General features: G+C 34.5%; 1 protein-coding gene across 13 annotated transcripts in view; it reads right to left on the bottom strand.

The window, feature by feature from the left end:
- The window catches only part of LOC117220656 (echinoderm microtubule-associated protein-like 2), a 70,918-nt gene that overhangs the window by 33,852 nt on the left and 19,709 nt on the right, over positions 1–17,357 (bottom strand). For 3 of the 13 annotated variants that reach the window (XM_033470854.2, XM_033470856.2, XM_076518671.1), the window contains exons 1-3: positions 13,150–13,817; positions 8,158–8,468; positions 3,226–3,456 (exon numbers count right to left, since the gene is read on the bottom strand). In XM_033470854.2, the coding sequence (XP_033326745.2) occupies positions 3,226–3,456; positions 8,158–8,209 (283 nt within the window). In that variant the 5' untranslated portion in view covers positions 8,210–8,468; positions 13,150–13,817. Of the gene's footprint in view, positions 1–3,225; positions 3,457–8,157; positions 8,483–13,149; positions 13,818–17,357 lie in introns of those variants that run through there. The other 10 variants (XR_013032669.1, XM_033470853.2, XM_076518672.1 and 7 more) reach the window with 8 other exon arrangements.

Genomic DNA, 17,357 nt, shown 5'->3' with positions numbered 1-17,357 from the left:
CTTGAAATCAAATTCAGATGCATCGATTGCACGGTGAAAGACAATGGATATGGGACGCGACCCTAAACAGTTGCGTGCTGACAGGCACGCTCGATGAACATTCCATGAAATCGCTTCAACCTTGCAAGGTTTCCTCCTATATGCAACACGACACGAAAGTATGTGCACGCCCACTATTAAATCAGCTGAAAACAAAAGTGAAATGGCGCCTAAATAGTTTACTATTCAAACAACTACAAACTCATTGTTGCTTATCAATTTTTTCATTTGTATATATTAGGGTGGCCCTTATTTTTCAGCTTTCTAAAAGTTTAGTTTACAAGAAAACGATATATGCAAAAATTTAGCTCAATGAGACAACTGCGTAACGACTCTCATCGACCATGAAATTTTGAAATTTTCGCCTGGAAAGTCACTTTTTCAGATACTATTATTTTTTATTTATACTATTGTTATTATTATTATACTATTATTATTATTATATTATTATTATTATTATTTATTTACACTATTTTCTAATCAAATTCAACATCTTATAAAAAAATTTAGAGAAGCGAGACACAGAGAAATTCGAGATTTATTTTAGATTTTAAATTCGACAATTTACTTCGAGTCAGATAATACAAATTCACCATTAGAATTATACATTGATCAACCAAAGAGTTCCCTAAATTATTAAACTTGCGGAATATATCAGAGTTAAAAGTAATATAGTTAATGATAACCAACCCCTCAAGAACCACAGCAAAATAAGCCAGCGTGTGGATTATACTTCAGCTACTAAGAACCAGTATTTCCCGAAGAAGGACCAGACCATAATTTTAGAGGCAGTCGGAGGATATACTATAAATGATTATACCAAGGAATTAATAAAACTGACCAAGCCCACAAATATAAGATTTATACCAAGAATATCCAATAGGATCTGTATATACTTGGCAACTGGGAAAATAGCTGATGAGTTAGTAGAAAAGGCAAATTATATAACTCTTGGAAGCATATTATGCAAATCAGAACTCTAATATCTAAAGTCAAGCGGATAATCCCCTCCAATGTTTGTGTCTGATTATACCTCTTTTACAGTCTTCTAAGATTTTTAAATGTTAAAATTGCAACCAGTCAAATTATACTCTTTTAAAAATGTATTGAAACTAAACATTTATAGATGGTTTTATAGTTGTGAGATGCAATATTTATACCAAAGATTGTAATAAGCCTACGACCTCAAAGCAATAAATGAAACCTAATCTCTAACCTAACTTCTTTGAAAATTGAATTTTTCGCCACTTCTTGAAAAGAAGTGCAACGGAGTAGGCAATGGAATCCCCTGATTCCGAATTCTAATTATTCCATCCGTTACACATGCCAATAGAAATCCTTGAAATTCTCTTGACGGCTGCAGTCACGCTTCCTTCCAAACTTTGGAATTTCGTGGTATAACGCAATCGTTCGTGTCCAGAAAATTTATATCGCTCTTTCTAGTTCTATGGTTCATTTCAGCCAACTAATTGCTGCAGACGAATGCAGCCAAGGTCAAAGCGTAGTTGGTTCACGAATAAGGACTACATAGGGTATCTCATCTAACTTGAGCATTTTAAATATCTGGCTAATTCTTGATGACAGAAAAAGGTGCCAGAGGACAAAAGCGTTTGGTTTAAGGGGACAAATATTGGGCAAATGAAGGCCAAAGTGTACCTACTTCCGATGCCCTTGATATTAAAATATGTTCTTAAGGTCAATACTCTGAACAACTTTCCCCTATGCTGCGTCTTGCTCAGAAAAAGTCCGCTGAGCAAAGTGTAGTACCGATTCTGACGATATCGCAAAAGTACGGTAAACATGTTTCTCTTATTGGTAGAAATGATCCCTTTCTATTAGTCTTAAGTGCACACAAGACTGCGATGTCGAGGGCTATATCTCCCGACTATCGTTACAGCGTCTCGTTCCCCCGTGATCGACCAAATGGTACATGCAATACGAGTCGTTTCCGTACTATCATAGAGAGTGGGATATGTCAGGCAGATCGAATGAAATATGTACCCCTCTTATTCTGTACTGTAAGGCGGACTTCTTCTGAGCAAGTTTATATTGCAATGCAATGTTGGACAAAATAATAAGACACTCGAGACATTTCGTAATTGTTTATATTTAAGTGTACGAAACGTTGGCTTTATACATTGTATACATCGCATATTATCTCAAGAGAGTATTCAAAATCTTAAGACTGCGTGTTATTCAACAAGAAATTTTGAAAAAGAAAGGAAAAATGAACTGACATGCACTCGCGGCTCGTTTTATAGTTGCCGATTGTCAACAACTATAAAAACGAGCCACAAGGCTCGAATAATCGTTCTCCTCTTCCCAAGTTGACCACTTTCGTTCCCAAGCTGAGGGACAATGTGAGAGAACTTACTGTATACAGGGTGTTCCGAAAGTTTCTCAAAATTGGGAAATGAGGGGTTTCTGTAGTTATTTGAAGTAATTTTTTTTTTAGCGCAAATGCAATTCGCGGCTTTCATTACGAGTTATTTAACGAAAAACAGTGACCAATGATGGGCGAGCTCGGCTCGCATGAGGCGGCCAAGTTAATGAGTGGAACTCATTTCGTTAATAATTCGTAAATAAAGCCACGGATTGCATTTGCGCTAAGGAAAAAATTACTTTAAATGACTTCAGGATCCCCTCATTTCCCGATTTTGAGTAACTTCTAGGATAATCTGTATATGTATGTATATGTACAAGGTAAGTCACAAATTAGTTGCCACGATTTTTCAACCTCTTTCAATGGTCTGACAAAAAAATATTTCTTATCAAAGTTAATTAGTATTTAACCGATAAGAAATTGCAATTGTTTAAATTTAAAAACAGATTGATTTCCAATAAAAAAACAAGATAATTTTAACTTTATAGTTAAATATATATGTTATATATTATAAATAATTTGGCGATACATAATACCATGGCCTCGCATGTAAACACAAACATAAAACAAATGAACGCAAACATTACAAATTCTGGCAACCCTGTTCCGGACCATCGCTGGAGAACCAGTGGACAAGAAAGTCCACAATGCATTGTTCAGTCGTGATCTAGTTAGTTCTTGGAAGGAAATGTGTCTACTACGCGAGAATTTACGTTGTCTATCGAATCGATGTAAATTTAACCGTGCTCATCTGCAGATGGAAATGTAAGCGCTGATGAAGCTTCAGCTAAGAAGATACTTACTTCTAACTGGTACATGTCCGTTCCGTAAAGGCGAGGACATCATCCTGTCGTTTCTCCTATCGTTTCTTTCATCTTCTCTTTTCTCGCGTCCTTCCAATTGAGCGATTCGCCTAAGCGCGTCCGCTAGCGTAGCGCGGAGACAAACTATCTCGTCCCTCTGCGCCAAGGATTGCCTCTCGAGGTCTGCGACGCGACCCAATAATGATCCGGTCTCGCACTCCAGCATCTCGTCTGTAAAATATAAAGTTCTCGATCATTCTCGAGCATATGAAATACCGACAAACATTATATATAATTTCGCACAAGCAGAATTTCCTAACATCACCACCTATTAGCAATGTATTTGTTCGTGAAGTAGGCAATAACTGCGTTCGTTTACTCCAGCAACAATTTGCAAAATACTAACATTTCACCTTAAATACAACATACTGATTTCATATTCTAAAATTATTCATTTGTAAATGTTGCTTTTTTAAGTTCATGTGACAGAACAATAAAATTCAGCATTTTTAAATTCATGTGATTTGACAAATTTGCGCTACATAATGAAGTATGTTTAATAATGAAAACGATAAAAAGTATAAACATGTGATACATGATTTTTCAATGACTTCGAGGGGGACATATTACGATGTTATTAGTTTGTTTGCATGTGTGAGCAGAAGTATGTTATAATATTATTGTATAATCGATGTGTATGCTACTATGCAAATGATGTATCGTATTGTAGTTTGTAACTACGTTGCCTTCGATATCGTTTGCACTCGTTCGTGTTGTTGTTCAATGTGATATGTATATACTATACTGCGCGAATTCTGCCAGTAAGTGGGCGTGTAAAGGTCAAATATTTGTTAATGCCCTGATCGATGCAACTCGACATTCCCTATAAAAGAAGTATTAACCTATATTATACAGTGACTCCCACTAACCTTCCGACTGCGGAAGCCGCGGTCTATTTTGGCACACCCTATTCAAATCGTCATTTATCGTCATTTAATCGCACAATTTCAATTGATTAAAATAAATACGTAGCTGTTACACCGAGAACAGTAAGAAGACTAATGGTTTTACAAGTAGTATCTTCGAAAAAATTGTAAAAAATTGTTAAATAAATGTAGGGTCAGAGTTTTATGGCATATTAATGTAATATTTAATTAAGGAAAGCAATACACTTATTACAAATTTTTAACACATAACACTTAACTAAATATAATAAATACAACTCGCAAGAAACCACACAAAAGCAACGGTTGTTCAAAGCGAGTCCGTTCTTCACTTGCCAAAAACCAATGAGACATCGATTCTGCCAAGATCCCTCATAGCTGTATAAAAATTCACCGTCCAAGGTTAATATTCAGATAGCTCTTAAAACGCAATAACTTTTGTCAACCTGGATTAAATCAATTGAATTTTTTTGTTTAGATGATAGGAGGACTATTAGACAATGACTAAAATTCTTTTTTAAATTCTGCTATTGTACTTGGAGTAACGGAAAAAATAAGTATATACAATGTAACTTTGTCAGATTGTGCAACATAAACTACATTTAATATACGTAATTTTAAAGGTTTAGTCAAAAACATTTGACGGTTTCTTTTAAATGAAGAAGCACCATTATGTTTGAAGATGAAATGAAATCGTTGAAACTTATTGTTGAAAAAAGTAACTTTAGCCTCTGACAAAAATTTATCTACGGTTCACTTGGGACTGAGGTCCGAAAATATCATACCGGCGGTAACATAAACTATAACTTATAAATACCGCGATACATTATCGCCGGTGTCGTCGGAGCACATCGGCGGTAGCATACAATGTAAAACACGATGAATGACCGTCTTTGATTGGCGGAGAAGACCACACTAAAAGGGTATATAAACGAGCGATATTCAGTCGCGGTCTATTTAGTTGATTTTGGTCGCTCAGTCGTCTGTGCATAACGTACATAGTTCTTTACCTAATATGTATACTTTCCTTAAGATAAAAGTTAAAATAAAAGTTTTAGTAAAAAAAATAAAACGTTGTACAGATTATTTGAGAAATAATCCAAACCCAACCAACACAAGCCAAGACCAACAAAAATCGGAAGTCAACAAATAAGGACATCCTATTGTACATTTAGGGCCGTCAATTTAGTTGAAAAGCAACGAAACGTCCATTTTTAAATGGACTAAATTCTAATTTTGTTGCAGTCATCTGTAATTATTAACTGTTAATATTGAAACTAATAAAAGGATTAACTGTGGTGTCAACAAAGAGGTTTTAATAATATACAAATGAAAATTAATTGTAAAGATTTGAATGAATCTGGCCGTGGCAGCCATGAATACTAAAAAATTTTCGCTGTCCAATGGTTAATAAATAAACGTGTTCACCGGCGCGAAGGACGAGAAACCTCCGCAATATCACAAAATCTTATAACAGTACATATATTTCGAATGATTCTGCGTGAGCAACATGCTAAGTATTTTCGTAGATCTCACCTAGCACAGATGCGTGGGAATCAGTTCGCATTGTGCGACGTAAGAATAGAGTTACGTTCTACTTTACGCCTCTTTTTACGAATCTGGAAAGCCTGTGTTTCGTTTCAACGAGTCTTGATTATACTAGAACACGTACAATATAGGTGCCCAGATACTCAGAGTATTCAAAGTATGTACTCATTTCAACCCGAATTTCAGTTTGAGCACCGAGCATGGGGGTATGAGTATTCGAGTACCCGGATCAGAATTTTCTCTCGTGACCGCTCAAGTATGAAACTTTTGGTAATAATGACACCTCACCAATCTCAATGTAATTTTTATTTACTTAACATGACAACCAAGGTCTTGTTTCTATACAAATTTGCAAAATACAATAAACATATACAAATGAAACAATTCATTGACCTAAACAATTTAATTTGAAAAACAGAATTTTTATGGAAATACAGTGGAACAAAATAGTAGCATATTCAACTAAAAATTCTCGACTTAAGTACGTTAATAATTTTTTGAAGGAAATACAGTGATGAATCGATTTGTACATAAATAATACACAGTTATATAAAAAGAATTGCAATGATTTTGTTTTTTATTTAATAAAACAATCTTTTATCAATCAATCAACATTTAGTATCGTAATTTTTTCGAAACTATGTACTAATTTTTATTCGAAACTGTTAACGTTTCGACTGTCGGTATATGTGAGCCAGTAATATCGTAACGTATTTTGGAGAATTGTTCTCTTTCCTCTCGTTCGATTCGTGAGAGAGAATATATCGGAATTGTGTTTGAATTCAGTCAGATCCTTTACAAGTTTAGAAATTTCCGAATTCACGAAATCGTCAAACGGCGAGGTATAGGCGCCAAACTGGCACGCCATAATAGGGGAGTCAAATAACTTGGCGCGACAGGAGAAACGTTTACACCCCTTGTTAACGGTCTCACGGTTCGGAAACTACCCTAGGGTTGGATGCTGGCGGGGACTGCACCGAATGATACTGTTCATTGAATGTCTAAACTTAGTGGATCGATGAAACGGAAGTCTGAATTAAAGATCTGCGGGGTTCTGGTATTTTGCAGTATAATGAAATCTGGTGGTTTCTCCAAAATACAGAATTTTTTGTTTGTTTGCAGTGACCAAAAATCATTCGCAATCGGGGATTTCTGAGGTCCTCAAAAGACCTCAGATGATTTATTTATGTTAATAAATAAGTCGGAATCATGTTCAATTATTGTCTAACAAAAGTTATTTCGACACCTTGGATTTGTATAAGCGAACCTCCGCATTGCCGAGTCAAAATAATTGTCGTCGACTTAAAGAATAGAGTTATAGATTTCTGAAAAACCTGCTAAAACTATATGAATTTACTGTTACTTATGCGTAGACTGTTTACTAGAATGTAACTATGTACTTTGCATTTTAGCAATATAATCACATAGGTATACCCAGGTATACTACAGGTAGTGGCAATAGTTTTTGAGAAATTAAGGCTTTCCGTTAATTATGCCTCAGGAGAAAGTTGTTTCGAATGATACCCTTCTCCACATATTAAAATATCATCGAAATTATCCAATGTTAGTATATATATATATATATATACATTAGAAACTAGCCTTTCCATCTCCGATGAGAGTTATGAGCAATTTATTATTGTCAGCAAATCGATATTTTAACGGATAACAGCGCGAGATCGGATCGTGCGTGACAGTAAAATTATATCCAATATGTTTATGTGGCGTTAAGAAGTTTTCAAGTAGAAAAATTAGGCAATTACATGAATATTTGCGTTATTCAACCAGGAGGAAGCTTATATAGGGTGTTTGTTTTATATGAAAATTCAGAATATCTCAGAAACTACGAAAGGTGGTGAGAAAAAGTTTTAACGAAAATTGTTTGGTACGGAAGAGAGCACACCATGATCTAAACAGTTGGCTGAAAAATGACGGGTTTTTCTAGGTCATGATAGTTTCTTTAAATAGAATGCGAATCCAACGATGTGCAATCGAAAGCACTTGTGTCAACAGAAACGTGGTAAGTCGTCGTTTAATCAGGTCATCATGTGCCGCACACCTCTGGTCAGTTACATTCTGGGTGATTAATGATTGCCAGCATGTTTATAAACATTTGATATCTTTTCATAATGGGACAAATTATTTGCATCTGTTCACACTTACTTGTGAACAAAAGTCGTCGGACAACTTTTAAAAGCGCAATAACTTTTTTAGAACTACACTAAACACTACACGTGTGTGATCTACAAAGAAATGGTCACCGAAACGTCACAGAAATGGTATTAAAATGTCGACATTTCTTCTACTATACTTTTCTATTTTAGTCAGCGCTGAGAGAGGTCAACTATTCGTTTGTCTTCACAGTATTAAGAGTGTAAGGAAACTAGCTGAAGAGAGTTCTGAAAATAAATGGCACTGAGAAGATTGTAAAAATACTCACGCCACGCCTGCTCCGCTTCATCAATGATGTCCATCGTGTCCGGCGTGGACATTGCGATTAACCCCTCGCGATGACCCCAACGTATTAATACGTTATTCAATTGAACTGATTAAGAAGCGCAAACAGAGCCAACGCACCGTCTCGCACCATATTTCTAGGACCGAATAACTTTGTTCCCAGACACGACAAGAGCACGCGCTTTCTCGATAACACTGATGATTAATTACAGCTAATTCTTCTCTCTTGATCTTAATTGGGTATATCGATAATCGGCTACATGACGATCGGCTTCTCACGATACACAGTGGTACCTATTCCCAAAAAGCTGGTCAAAATGCAATTTTCGAAATATATGGCAACAAGTAGCAGCTATTTTACGTTATACTAAATAATTTTAAGGTTTTTGAGATGATAGGAGAACTAGTTTACTAAATATTGTCTGACAAATTTTAAAAGAAATTACAGTTACTAGGAACGATAGAAGATAGTTTTTAGTCTCAATATTTTTTATGTAAGCTACAAACATCGAAATGAGATGACATTCGAAAATTTAAAAATTTCCTTCTTTAATCGTTTTGTAGATCACAACAAGATCAATGAATGAACGCCTTAGAATCATCACTCGAGTACAAAGGGTTAAAGATGTCGAAATTGTGATTATCATATTAAATTTTATATTCCAATTATATAATCGTAGCCAAATATCGGAAAATTATTGATATTTGCAAAAAATAAGTCGAAGGTGCGAGAATTGGTTTATAGGTCCTAAAGTAAGCGTGTGATATGGTGTGAGAATGGTGTGAAAAAGAATAATAGGTTGGTAGTATGGTGCAGGTTAGTTTGGCAATATATGAATGTGCGAATGAGAGGTTAAATGGAGAACGGTGGGAAGCGTGTATACGAAGTGCTGTATCCGAAAGCGTGTGAGGGAGAGAGTGAATGCAGGAGGCAAGAACTATTTTTCTATTATTTCTATATTATTTAATAAATATATATTTTGTTAATTAATAAATAGTAAGTTTAATCTACATTAAAAATTTTTTGAAAAAATATTTATTTTATATCCACATCAAATGACGGTGTTTACCCCGAAAACATACGAGCGCCAATTTTCATAAAAATCGTATGAAATTATGAATATTGACCAACTGTTTGGGAAATGGTACCACTCACTATGCAACATCGGACCATCCACGAAGTATTTTTTTTGTCCTTCGATTAATGAAATGATTGCTTTTATAAACAACTTGACTCGAATTTAAACGATGACGGTAAAAGATATTTTCACTGAAAATAATGTGCAATTAACGTGACATTGTTCATTTTGTTTCGGTACTTATACGAATGTGGGTGTATAACAGTTTAAAAAACAGTGGTTCCAATTGAAACACAGAGATAAACTAAAAATAACACTATTCCGAATCCATTGTCACTGCATGTTTATGATAATGAAAATTAAAATTGAAATAATTATGCGTATTTCATTACGTGTATTGAAAACACGTAATACAGATTGGAATTGTGTATTTTTGCGACGTGATTAATCGACTTTCTTCTGCGTCTATGGAAAACAGTTTTATTTGTCTAGTATGAACCTACAGTTTGTTTACCGAAAGTTTATCAATAGAACTTTTAATTACTGCGCGTATCTAAAAGCAAGAACGATGATTTTCCTTTAAATAAAAATTTGCTACGTTATATTAATCCAAATACATAATTGGTTCGATTTTACATGAATTGTTGACTCTTTTGAACAACGTTTTAGAAATTCTGAACTGTTGATCTCTGACTTTCAAAGTACTATTAGAAAACTGCGTGTTATACCTGAGACTTTAGTGAATGTTCAACGTAAATAGAACGAAACATGTTAAAATGTGTATTTGAAATATAGTGTATCGAATATAAAATAACAAACCGAGTGAAATAATCTATTGTCTGCAACGAAAAATCATCCAAGAAAATATTCCTCGTTCAAGTAATTTTGCCTGGTCGCTAAAACTGCTTGCAAGATCATATAGTCAATTTGTACGACTACCAAAAAACAATACGATAAAGATAATAGCCGATAACATACGCTAAAAGCGGCGAATGTCTTTTATTTAATATTTAAACTTGATAATTGTTTTCTTTTGATTAATATAATTTCAGTAAATGTTCAACAAGAGAAATGATATTAGACTATATCTTAATGAGTGGACTATACTGAGTGGACTAAACTATACTAAGATGATTGAACTTTACTCGTTTTGTTTTCATCAACACGAATCGTTCAACAATAGAAACAACAACAAATTATGTCTTAATAATGGAACTCTTCTGCAGCAGTTTTGTTTTGATAAATGCAATTCCAGTAAATGTTTAAGAGATAATAATAAGAACGAACCATAACCGAATGATCGAACTCGAGTTGTTTTGTTTGCATTAACATGATTCTAGAAAACATCGAACAACAAACCACTATATGTTATCAGTCGTAGTGCACATTGGCATTTTTAACAATAAGTAAGTAAGCCGTCGTAATATGAAACGCATGTTTCCACCATGGCTTACAAACGGAGTATCAGTGCATACCTATTATATAAGGCTACGTATATTTTTCCAACGATAAAGACAAGCATTCGGTTCACGGTATTGCTCTGTTTCCTATCTGACCATGGACAGATAACAGCTGGAGATAAATTTTAATTGAATGCTTCTTTACAATTTCACATTTTATATCGTTCAGTTTCAATAGCTTCAATGTAATTTTATGTCACAAAAAGTCACATGAAACAAGACTATACTCGACAACTTTCAGATATTATATGGCAACTAAAATAAAACACTTTTAACTAACAGAAAAGAAACAAAACTTAACTTGTAAACTTGTACAAGTGATTCACTTAAATAGAACACCTAAGTTATTTCCGTTATTACGAAAGGCAGTAGAAAATGACAAATGGTTTCGAAGCGTGCATATGATGGTAACAAAGAATCGTTCTACCAAGGTCATTTTAATGCTTTTTTTTAAGTCATCGATCTTTGTATTGAACATTAATGTTTATTTTTCATAGCATAATGTTGTTGTTTACTTTGAAAAAAAATCATTAAAATTATCTTGGTAGAAGGATTCTTTGTTACTATGGATGCACGCTTCGAAACCATTTAAATACCGCTTTGTCATCATCAGGAATCACCCTGTATGCACATTATGCAATGTCGAAAATATTGACTATGTGTAACGTATGTTGACTTGCATGTCTTTTCTCGACATCCGATCCAATTTCTCACCTTCATCTGTTTTTAAATCAAATACGACTTTTAATATAAATGATTACAAATATGTAAATTTATTTTGTAAAAGAGTGATCCAATTTAATTTTCAAAAATGCGAATAAGATCTTCAAAAGGGTTAACTTTATTTTCAAAGGAGTGAAAATAATCCAAAAATAGGATTAATTTAGATTAAAGATTCCAGTGATAACGACATACAGAACATACATAAACATTGATTTCCGCCCTTAATCATTTCAAACGAATTGAAATTAATGCAACAGTTTTTTGATTTTCTTGAAATATTTTCTAGTGATTTGTTTATATTAATCACAAACACATCAAATCCGTTATCCAATGATAATGGAATACATCTATGATTTGTTAATGATAGGAGCAGAGACTGATTAGCAATTAATGAAATACTTTTCATTATAGAAATAATGGCGGAAGGGTTGGATATAAATTCTGTCTTGTCATCCTTATAAATCAATAGACGTCAGTTAAATTTAATACTCAGTCAGTAAAATACAGTAGTATTTTAAAAGAGATTCGACGAATAAGTGTTCACAACAGCACAAATTCCGCGTATTAAAATTAAATCGACTGAGTATTAAAATTGACTGACATCTGTTGATTTAGAAGGATGACAAAACAGAATGTATTTAGAAAAGGATTAATTTATTGACAAAAGGATTAATGTTAAGTGTAAAACCTTCTAACCCTTATCGGACGTCAAATATTCAGGCCTAATGTATAATGTCACGTGGGACTCGACATACGTCCGATAAGGACGTAATAACCTACACCAGTGGTCGATACGACATTAAATAAGGTCTTTATAATTCCAACAATGTCAAAATAGTAGATTCAGTTTTCGCGATAAAAATACAGTTCGTCCTTAAACAATCGGGTTTTAAGCAACGCGTTTTTTCGCGACCTTTGATGTTGTCGTCGAAAAAGCGATCGTCGATGTTGTCACGGCTTCAAAGTGATAATCGAGTAATCTTCTATATTATTATTATATTAATCTTCTATATATTAAATTTATGTATATTAAATTTACGTATATTAAATTTATGTATATTAATATAAGCAGTGTATGTAACCATCTATTTATATATAAAAAAAACTATAAAGCAAATTACGTACACACAATATTGTACGCGGATTTTCAATTAGTATGCAGCTAGTTGGAGAACCTACCCCCGCGTTGTTCGAGGGCGAACTGTGCATCACTATTTCTGAAGCACCTATCTATGCAATTGTACAAGCACCGAAACAGAACGATTTTAAATTACAAACAATTTAACACGTTAAGTGCACATACATATGGACGACACTAATTTATAATTATGTTTGAAATTCACTTTAATCGTAACATATTGAGCGAACTGAATGTTACTAAGATGTCTAGAATATAAAAGAATTAAGCTAATATTTCCTGTAGTATATTTTATCTTTCTAATTTCGATCTCATTAGCAGTAGGTTTACATGCACTTACGAGCCCGTCAAATTGATGGGTTCTAAATTGTTCAGTTTGCAATTGTTGTGATTGTAGAGATAGATTAACGGCGACTTAATTCAATGAATCTGTTTGCACGGCCATACATTACGATAAAAGTCTCGAAAAATCTGCATAAACATATTTTTGTTATTTTTATCTATAAAAATAAAATAACAGTTACTTTGAGTGTGCAACAAACGAACTGCCACGAGTCCGAATTAGCAATACCTACGCAGTGTTCTAGCTAGCAAGAAACTGTTTATCCGGCACCTCTGATCTGCGATTGCATTTCGCAAACCTCGTTTCTGAACCAGCAGGTATCAATAGAAGAAAAGAAAACGAGTCGCAACGCGTTCTTCGGGGACTTTTTAATGCGTGCTCGAGAAGGGTTCAAATTCAACACTCCAATGACAATACGACGGTAGAGTGTCTAATCAGTGTTCACCGACAAAACTGTAGCATCACATTAGCCTCGCGATAACGAACAGAACTCGTAGACGGCTCTTGCACAGAATTTCGTAATTCACTTATCGCGTCGCGACCTGTTGTCAAACACGAAACACGCTACCGAAACGAGCGAGTGACCTCTTCCGGGTCCGTTTCGCCACTGACAGCAAGAATCCGTCGGTTTTCCACGTCGGCAGCGACGGCGACGGCGACAGACAAAGAGGAAAAAAATGTGACCGAGGTCGCAGCGCGCGGCGCGGCGCGGCGAGGCGCTCGCATTCGAGACCACTTTGAACCCGAGGAAATCGCTACGATCGGGTTAGGTCGCCGGGGCTTTGCACTTTCCCTCAAGTTTTCCCGTCGTTGATGCCACGGCACTGACAAAAGCGGGCCCCGATGTTTCAGTCGCGGTCGCGGAAGCATGAAACACGTGTGCTTTCCGTGCGGACGCCCCAACGTTACTGCTTGCTCACGGCGCGGCACAACTACTTAGCCGCGATCAATATGTTCTAGATACTCCAGATGATCCAGATAACCGAGCCCCACGATACGCGAGCCATTCACAGCCGTCTCTATACGCGCAAAACACGCGGCTCGACGACCACCGACGACACACGCTGGTCGATTTTTCATCGTTTTAACGACAAACGTACATATATGTATATTTCGTGGAATCTTTTGGGTACAGCTCGGTGGGAAACATTTTAGCAATTCCTGGAGTCACCCTGACTTCGTCAACCACGCTATTGGCCAAAAAGAGAGTGTTGAAATTTTAGCCTCGAACAAAAATTAATCTATAGTTTACTTAGTACTAAGATACTAAGATATCGGTTTACATTTTCGCCGGTTCCGTCAACGGGCGACGACGGTGATGTAAACTGTATATTGTAGATACCGCGATACATCATCACCGGTACCATTAGATATACATCGTAACCTGACTATTTGGGGGTCCCAGCGTCACTTATACAATGTGAAACGCGACAAATAAAACGTCTCTGATTGGTGGATAAGACGAACCCAAAAAGGGTATAAAAGAAGCGTTTTTTCTTACCGGACTCTAAGTAGAGTTTGGTCGCTCGATCGTTTTCGCCCATATACCTTCTCTCAATAAAGGAATAAAATAAAGTCCTTTTAAGCAAAGAATTAGAATCATATTCATTTTTCATTCCATAATCCCAATAGAGAGCAATCTAGAAGAAGAAGAGAAGTATAACTTTCGTAATACTTTGATTTGCACGGAGTAACGATAATATTCGAACACCATTTGAAACACAATAATTTTGTTACGCTTCATAATTTGAATTTATTTGGAATGGTAGGACTAGTTTACCAGGCAGTGTGTACAACAATTTTTGCACAATATTGTAAATAAAATGAAATCAGAGGCCAAAAATAACAGTTACGTCAAAAATTTTTTAGAAAAAATCAGCGATGGAAAATTCATTTTTATTCACATAAAGGATTGTCATTGTTAACTTTGGAAGGAAATTTAAAAAAATGGAATGATTAGAAAAAATAAATTTTTATGTGTCGTGGTTGTTGATAACCATTATAAATGACGGAAGTAGTTTTTGGTTACAAATAATAATTATTCATGACGAGTTTATTAATTCGTTACAAAAAAGATCTATAATCATTGATCGAAACGGTTTTTGATTATGAATAACCATTACGGATAACCAGAATTATATATTAGTTACAAGTAATCATTATCGACGATCAGAATTTTATTTTTGTTCCGTTCGATTCTTAAGATTTTGATTAAGTGTTTATATAAACTCAATATGCTTCATGGTCATTCGACAACTCTCTGCAGAGGAAAGTAAGGAATATACAGAATGTAATGTAAACACATTTACTGCTTACAAAGCAAGTTTGGCAAACCGAAAATTCCGATGTTTTCGAAATTGTGTAAGTTTGTTCACCATGATTTTACATACAAATGCACAGTTTACTAATGGGAATTTATGTAGGGTGATGATTGATGGGATGATGTAGGATCGGAGCTTTAGGGAATATTAATATAATATTCAACTGAAAGATAATTATAACAACACAATAATTTAAACTTTTAGTACAACCGCATCCTATCAATTCAGAACATTATGAACGTGCTAGGAAAATTATTTAAACAGCGGAATTATCAAAAGGACAAGCTTCATAGGAAGAAGAAAGTCCAACGAACTCAGTAGGTGCATTTTAGATAACATATCAATAAAAAAAACGTAATAATTTTCACAAAAATAAAGTTTTGAAGCTGACATTTTCTTTATAATAGGGGAATGTAGGGTAAAATGGGGTAAACAGCTCAAATAGGGTATGTTTATTTCTCTAAAATAAGAGGTGCGATATGCAGTCAACGCGTGGTATTAGGTCCGGGACGAACCCATAAAAGTTTGTTATCTTTCACAGACCTGTGCAATGAACAATTTTCGTCTGAATATACCTCGAAAATTTAATGGGCTAGAAGATTTACATTACGAGTGTAATCTAGAAACTATAAACATTGTGTGTGTAAAGAACGGATTACGATAAGTATAGCATTTTATTCCTAAATTTATTTACAGTATTTTGACTTTTGACTCATTGATTTATGTTATGTTGAACCATAGTTATACTATCTTTAATAAAAATCTTCGCGTGCGAATGAAACGGGATACATGAGATAATAACTCATATAGTGATAATACCTATCATGTATGTTTTTTTCTTGCAACCTTAGACAGTTATACTATTTTTGTTTTGTTTTATATCATTCACGTGGATACAAAGAATGTTAGGTATGAATTTCACGCTATGATAACTTTTTCAAAAAGAAAAATTTTTTGTTATGCAAAACATTTGCTTACAAATTTCATTTTTACGAATTTAAATTTAGCGTAAAAAATGTTATGAAAATATGTATTTTCAAAAATTTGCTTTGTAAATTATTGCTAGTTGATTTGCACACCATTGCTCTTGTGTTTTTCCATTATATATGTATTATATTAATGTACTATTTAGTTTTATATCGTTATCAAGCGCGTTTCCGATCCACGACTTATCCTAATAGAAACCATTCTCTATGTGAAATGATAATGGAAACTAAACAAGACTGCCTTTGTTAAAATCTGGTACGAATATTTTTGTGAACCGTTATTATGTAGTACGAAGATTAAATATAGAATTCTTTATACATTACTCAATTTGCTACAAGTAAACTTTATACGTGTGTCCATTTACAGTAAACAAATGTTCTAAATGCATCAATTGATTTCAACCAATTTTTTTTGATAAGCAGTGTTGGTACAAATACTTATGGGACTGACTGTATACCGTTTCGAAATATAGTCGTATAATGTTGTATTTACGGTTAATCGCATTTGATAAATTTACATATTACGTATCTATTTACCACATTTATTTAAATAAACCAATATACATGTACTACTAATTTGTTAAATGTTAATTGTGATTCTTTACTCTTTACGCAATGATCTCAAAATAGCCTTCCTACAAATGCAATCTAATCGACCCGAGTCATTTCCGGAGATGAGGTTAGAGCCGATTGATCCAGCTTTTAGGTTTGCCCTTAATGAACGGATCGCATCCTGGATATCGGCACTCCCCGACAATTCCTTGAAATCAGCTTGTCCTATATCGAGGTAGGTGTTCCATTAAAATTACCTCGGTTATATCATTTCCCAACACAGTTCTAACCGAGTTCTTAACCAGCGAAATAAGGCTAGGCTAAACAGAAGCATAGATCTGCGTCACTCACTTAACCCTGCATAACTAGACTATTTGCGTGTAATTGTCGACGACAATTGAAAACACCAACATAAGTGAATCTTCCTTGTTTAACGAGCAAAATACGTTTACTTATAGAGAGAAGCGGAATAAATTAAATTAATCAATTATATTAGTGGTTACATGATCTCAGTATTTGAATATATATTAACAATTTAACATCTCACAATACAAAAGTTGCGATTGCTATTTTGAGGAAAG

Source organism: Megalopta genalis, chromosome 2 (genome assembly GCF_051020955.1).
Source record: "Megalopta genalis isolate 19385.01 chromosome 2, iyMegGena1_principal, whole genome shotgun sequence".
NCBI lineage: Eukaryota > Metazoa > Arthropoda > Insecta > Hymenoptera > Halictidae > Megalopta > Megalopta genalis.
Note: the sequence above shows the minus strand (reverse complement) of the source record. Positions and strands in the feature narration are given on the sequence as shown.